At 37.9% G+C, this 6,130-nt stretch overlaps 1 protein-coding gene across 1 annotated transcript; it reads left to right on the top strand.

The window, feature by feature from the left end:
* Nucleotides 1–1,214: 1,214 nt before the first annotated feature.
* LOC131398954 (small ribosomal subunit protein uS15-like) lies at nt 1,215–1,613 on the top strand. The gene has a single exon (XM_058532865.1). It carries the CDS (start codon nt 1,215–1,217, stop codon nt 1,611–1,613), a length of 399 nt encoding a protein of 132 aa, XP_058388848.1.
* The last annotated feature ends 4,517 nt before the right edge of the window (nt 1,614–6,130 follow it).

Raw genomic sequence — 6,130 nt, 5'->3', positions numbered from 1 at the left:
ACAATTATATTGCAATTATATTGTCTGCAAAAAACAGTTTCACTTCTTCCTTCTCAATCTATATACCTTTCATTTCCTTTTCTTGTCTTATTGCACTGTCTAGGACTTCCAGCACAATGATGAAAATCAGTGGTGAGAGGTGGCATCCTTGACTTGTTCCTGATCTTAGCAGGAACAAGTTTCTCATGAATAAGTATAATGTCAACTGTAGATTTTTTGTAGACATTCTTTATCAACTTGAGGAAGTTTCCCTCCATTCATAGTTTTCTGAGAGTTTTTATCACAAATAAGTGTTGGATTTTGTCAAATGCTTTTTCTGCCTCTATTGATATGATCATATGATTTTCTTCTTTCACTTCTTGATGTCATGGATTACATTAATTGATATTTGAATTGAACCAGGCTTGTATACTTGGGATAAATCTCACTTGGTCACAGGATTCTTATACATTGTTGGACTAGATTTGCTAATATTTTGTTCAGGATTTTTGCATCTATGTTCATAAGAGATAATGGTCTGTAGTTTTCTTTTATTGTAATGTCTTTACCTGGTTTTGGTATTAAGGTGATGCAGACCTCATATCATGAGTAAAGAGTGTTCCCTGTGCTTCTATTTTTTGGAAGAGATTGTAAGGAATTGGTATAATTTCTTTCTTAAATGTTTGGTAGAATTCACCACTGAACCCACTTGGGTCCACCACTTTCTGTTTTGGAACATTATTAATTATTGATTTAATTTCTTTAATAGATATAGGCCTATTAAGATTGTATATTTGGTCTCTTTTTTGCTTTTTTATTTGTCCTCTATTAGAAATTTCACATTTTCTCATCAATTTGTAAAAGTTCTGTACTTCTTTTTCACAATTCCTGTGCTCTGGGCCTTTGGAAGCATTGATTTTCATGTATGCAGAACTTAACTCGTAGCTTCTTAACTCTAAATTTTCACATTTATATTCCCTAGAAATCTTAATAGTCAAGTTAAAATTACCATATCAACTGGCTGATGCAGTTCCTTCAGGTTCCAGGTGAGAAGAGGTCACAAGACCAGGCCAAAGAAAAAATATGAAAGAAAGAAAACTAACATTTGATGAATATATAAGGGACACAATTGTAATTTACTTATTCAATAGGTACTTACTGGGTGTCTAATACACGCCAGGCACTGTGTTAGAAGCCAGTGATTCAGGCTTTTTCACTGCCTGACCACCACCATCATGGGTCACACACATGCTGCCAGGAAGGGGCTGTCTCAGTCGGCTCTGCCCTGTTTCAGCAGAGTTCTCACCTCGTTGAAGTTGACGTCTGATGACATGAAGGAGCAGATCTACAAACTAACCAAGAAGGGCCTGACTCCCTCACAAATCAGTGTGATCCTGAGAGATTCATGTGCTGTCGCACAAGTATGTTTTGCGCCAGGCAATGACATCTTGAGAATCCTTAAGTCCAAAGGATTTGCTCCTGATCTTCCTGAGGATCTCTACCACTTAATTAAGAAAGCTGTTGCTATTCATAAGCAACTTGAGAGGGACAGAAAGGATAAGGATGCTAAATTGCATCTGATTCTGATCGAGAGCTACATTCACCAATTGGCTCAATATCATAAAACCAAATGAGTCCTCCCCCAAACTGGAAACACCAGTCATCCACAGCCTCTGCTCTGGTTGCGTAAATTTGTCTATGCACTCAAGCAATAAAAATCATCGTTTAACTAGGAAAAAAAAAAAACAGGGATTCAGACAGCTCTCCAAGAGTTTATATGCTTGTGGACATGACAAACAATACACACAGAAACAGATGGTGTGATATAATAATTTTAGTTTTTGATATGTGCCCTGTAGAATGCTCAAGGAGATTAAAGAGATAGAGAGGTTTTGGAAAAGAAACATGGTATTTTAATAAGGCGTCAAGCTGGGCCATTCTAAGCTGACGACATTGAAGCAGAGATTTATAAGAAGTGAAGGAACAAGCCATCTCATTTCATCTTAGAAGAAATAGCAAGTGAAAAAGCAAAATCCCTGACCTAGGAATGAGCTCGGTGAGCTTGGGGATAGCTAGAAGGCCAGGGAGGCTAGAATGGAATTAAAGAGAACACTGGAAGGAGAGAGGTAGAAAGGGTCCAGAGTGTACAAGTCATTATAGGCCGTGGTAAAGAGTTCAGGTTTTATCCTGAGGGTAGGGACAAGTAAAGATGTACCATGATTCAATTTTACTCTTTAAGTGGATAATGGACTGCTGTGTCGGAACGAGGGGTAGGAATGGAAACAGGCGGACCAGCTGGGAAGAGTTTGAAAGAGTTTATGCAAGTGATTATGGTGACCAGAACTAGGGTGGAAATAGAAGAGATGGTGAACCTGCCAGATTCAGTACAAATTGTAAGATAGGGCTCATAAGGTGCTGAAAGATTGTATCTTGAGGAGGAGGAAAAGAACGATATAAGGATGACTTTTCCTCCCCATCAACATCATCAGCATCACTAACATTATGCATTTATTATGTACTAGGCAGTATGCTAAGTCCAGTCTTTTATGTGCATTTTCCCTCCTATTCCTCAAAACCATTCCTTAAAGTAAGTAGTATTACGATATCTATTTTACAGATGAGGAAGCAGAGACTCAGAGAAGCTAAGTAGCCCAGCTAATTAGTAGAGAAGTCAAGGTTCAAATCCAGTCTTGCCATTACAGTCCAAGTTCCTCCTTCTATATTCCCGACTCCAATGCCATTATCATCCCTGTAATATGTGCTTAGCCCTCACGTGAGCAGTACACGCTCAGCCTTTCCCATTACACTGAGCAATCACAAGTAATCATTTTGTCTCTCATTTAACAGAGTTTTTAAAGATAAGTCAACTTGTGCTAAAGTCTGTGATATAGTTTAGCATTGCAGTTTTCATTTCAATTTCTTGTATATCCATTAACCCTGTAAGGCTTTTATTCACACTGATTAGGTAGCAGCCTATTTGGAAAAGCTGAGCCCTTAACCAGTGGGACCTGATTCTATCTCCACATAGATAGTGTCAGAATTAAGTTAAATTTGTAGGACACCCAGTTGGTGTCCACTGAGAATTGAAGAATTGCTAGGTGGTGTTGGAAAATGTTTCAGACAGCCCGACCAGACTAACACAATACCTAATCAAAGATGTATCTATCTATATTCACCACCACTCCCTACCTGACAGCATCCAATCTAGGGCAAAGCTCTGCTTTCTTAAACTATCCCCAAATCCCTAGCACAGGCCCAAATACTGTAAGTCCTTTCCTACTACTTCTTACTGAAACATCCCACTGTCCCCAAGGTATATAGTTCTGGCTACATCTGTAGGTGTGTTCTTGGTGGGCTTTGGCTGGAGGGCATGGACAGTGTCTTGAGTTCATTGAGAAGTGAAGGGGAGGAAGACTCTCCTCTACCCACTCAGGGTCCTTTCTGGCTGGGCTACTAATTAATATTTTTTTCTTTTTTTTTAATTTTTGTTTATTGCAGTAACATTGGTTTATAACATTGTAAAAATTTCAGGTGTACATCATTATACTTCTATTTCTGCATAGATAACATCATGTTCACCACCAAAATACTAATTACAACCTATCACCACACACATGTACCGAATTATCCCTTTCACCCTCCTCCCTCCCACCTTCCCCTCTGGTAACCACCAATCCAATCTCTGTCTATGTGTTTGTTTATTGTTGTTATTATCTACTACTTAATGAAGGAAATCATATGGTATTTGACCTTCTCCCTCTGACTTATTTCACGTTGCATTATACCCTCAATGTCCATCCATGTTGTCACAAATGCCTGGATTTCATCGTTTATTATGGCTGAGTAGTATTCCATTGTGTATATATAGCACATCTTCTTTATCCATTCGCCCCTTGATGGGCACTTAGGTTGCTTCCAAGCCTTGGTTATTGTGAACAACGCTGCAATGAACACAGGGGTGCATGTGCCTTTACAAATTGGTGTTTTCAAGTTCTTTGGATAAATACCCAACAGTGAAATAGCTGGATCATATGGTAGTTCTATCCTTGATTTTTTGAGGAATCTCCATACTGTTTTCCACACTGGCTGCACCAGTTTGCACTCCCACCAGCAGTGTATGAGAGTTCCCTTCTCTCCACATCCTCTCCAACACATGTTGTTTCCTGTCTTGTTAATTATAGCCATTCTGACGGGCGGGAGGTGATATCTCATTGTAGTTTTGATTTGCATTTCCCTGATAGCTAGTGATTTTGAACATCTTTTCATGTGTCTGTTGGCCATCTGTATATCTTCTTTGGAGAAATGTCTGTTCAGGTCTTTTGCCCACTTTTTAATTGGGTTGTTAGTTTTTTTGTTGTTGAGAAGCATGAGTTCTTTATATATTTTGGAGAATAACCCATTATCAGATGCATGGTTTGCAAATATCTTTTCCCAATTGTTAGGTTGTCTTTTCATTTTGTTGATGGTTTCCTTTGCTGTACAGAAGATTTTTAGTTTGATGTAGTCCCATTCGTTTATTTTTTCTATTGTTTCTCTTGCCCGGTCAGACATGGTGCTTGAAAAGATGTTGCTAAGACCGATGTCGAAGAGCGGACTGCCTATGTTTTCTTCTAGAAGTTTCATCGATTCAGGTCTTACATTCAAGTCTTTAATCCATTTGGAGTTAATTTTTGTGTATGGTGTAAGGTAAGAGTCTACTTTCATTTTTTTGCATGTGGCTATCCAGTTTTCCCAACACCATTTGTTGAAGAGACTTTCTTTTCCCCATTGTATGTTCTTGGCTCCTTTGTCAAAGATTAGCTGTCCATAGAAGTGTGGGTTTATTTCTGGGCTTTCGATTCTATTCCATTGATCTGTGTGTCTGTTTTTGTGCCAGTACCATGCTGTTTTGGTTACTATAGCTTTGTAGTATATTTTGAAATCAGGGAGTGTGATACCTCCAGCTTTGTCCTTTTTTCTCAGGATTCCTTATCTATTCGGGGTCTTTTGTTGTTCCATATAAATTTTGTGATTCTTTGTTCTATTTCTGTGAAAAATGTTGTTGGAACTTTGATAGAGATTGCATTGAATCTATAGATTGCTTTAGGAAGTATGGACATCTTAACTATGTTAATTCTTCCAATCCAAGAACACGGAATATCTTTCCATTTCTTTGTGTCTTTTTCAATTTCTTTCAGAAATGTTTTATAGTTTTCAGTGTATAGATCATTCACCTCTTTGGTTAAGTTTATTCCTAGGTATTTTATTCTTCTTGTTGCAATTGTAAATGGGATTGTATTCTTAATTTCTCTTTCTGCTACTTCGTTGTTAGTGTACAGAAATGCAACTGATTTTTGTATGTTAATTTTGTATCCTGCAACTTTACCATATTCGTTTGTTACTTCTAAAAGTTTTCTGGTGGATGCTTTAGGGTTTTCTATATATAAAATCATGCCATCTGCAAATAGTGACAGTTTCACTTCTTCCTTTCCAATTTGGATCCCTTTTATTTCTTTCTCTTGCCTGATTGCTCTGGCTAGGACTTCCAGTACTATGTTAAATAGGAGTGGTGACAGTGGGCATCCTTGTCTGGTTCCTGTTCTTAGAGGGATAGCTTTCAGTTTTTCACCATTGAGGATGATATTAGCTGTGGGTTTCTCATATATGGTCTTTATTATGTTGACGTACTTTCCTTCTATACCCATTTTATTCAGAGTTTTTATCATAAATGGATGCTGTATCTTGTCAAATGCTTTCTCTGCATCTATTGAGATGATCATGTGATTTTTATTCTTCATTTTATTAACGTGGTGGATTACGTTGATTGATTTGCGAATGTTGAACCATCCCTGCATACCTGGAATAATTCCCACTTGATCATGGTGTATAATCTTTTTAATGTATTGTTGTATGTGATTTGCTAGTATTTTGTTGAGGATTTTTGCATCGATGTTCATCAGTGATATTGGCCTGTAATTTTCTTTTTTTGTGTTGTCCTTGTCTGGTTTTGGTGTGAGGGTAATGTCGGCTTCATAGAATGAGTTAGGGAGCTTCCCCCCCTCCTCAATTTTTTGGAAGAGTTTGAGAAGGATAGGTCTTAAGTCTTCTTTGAATGTTTGGTAGAATTCACCAGGGAAGCCGTCTGGTCCTGGACTTTTATTTTTGGGGAGAT

This window comes from Diceros bicornis, chromosome 36 (genome assembly GCF_020826845.1).
Source record: "Diceros bicornis minor isolate mBicDic1 chromosome 36, mDicBic1.mat.cur, whole genome shotgun sequence".
Lineage (NCBI taxonomy): Eukaryota > Metazoa > Chordata > Mammalia > Perissodactyla > Rhinocerotidae > Diceros > Diceros bicornis.
The sequence above is the reverse complement of the archived record's forward strand: the minus strand, read 5'-3'. Positions and strand labels throughout refer to the sequence as shown.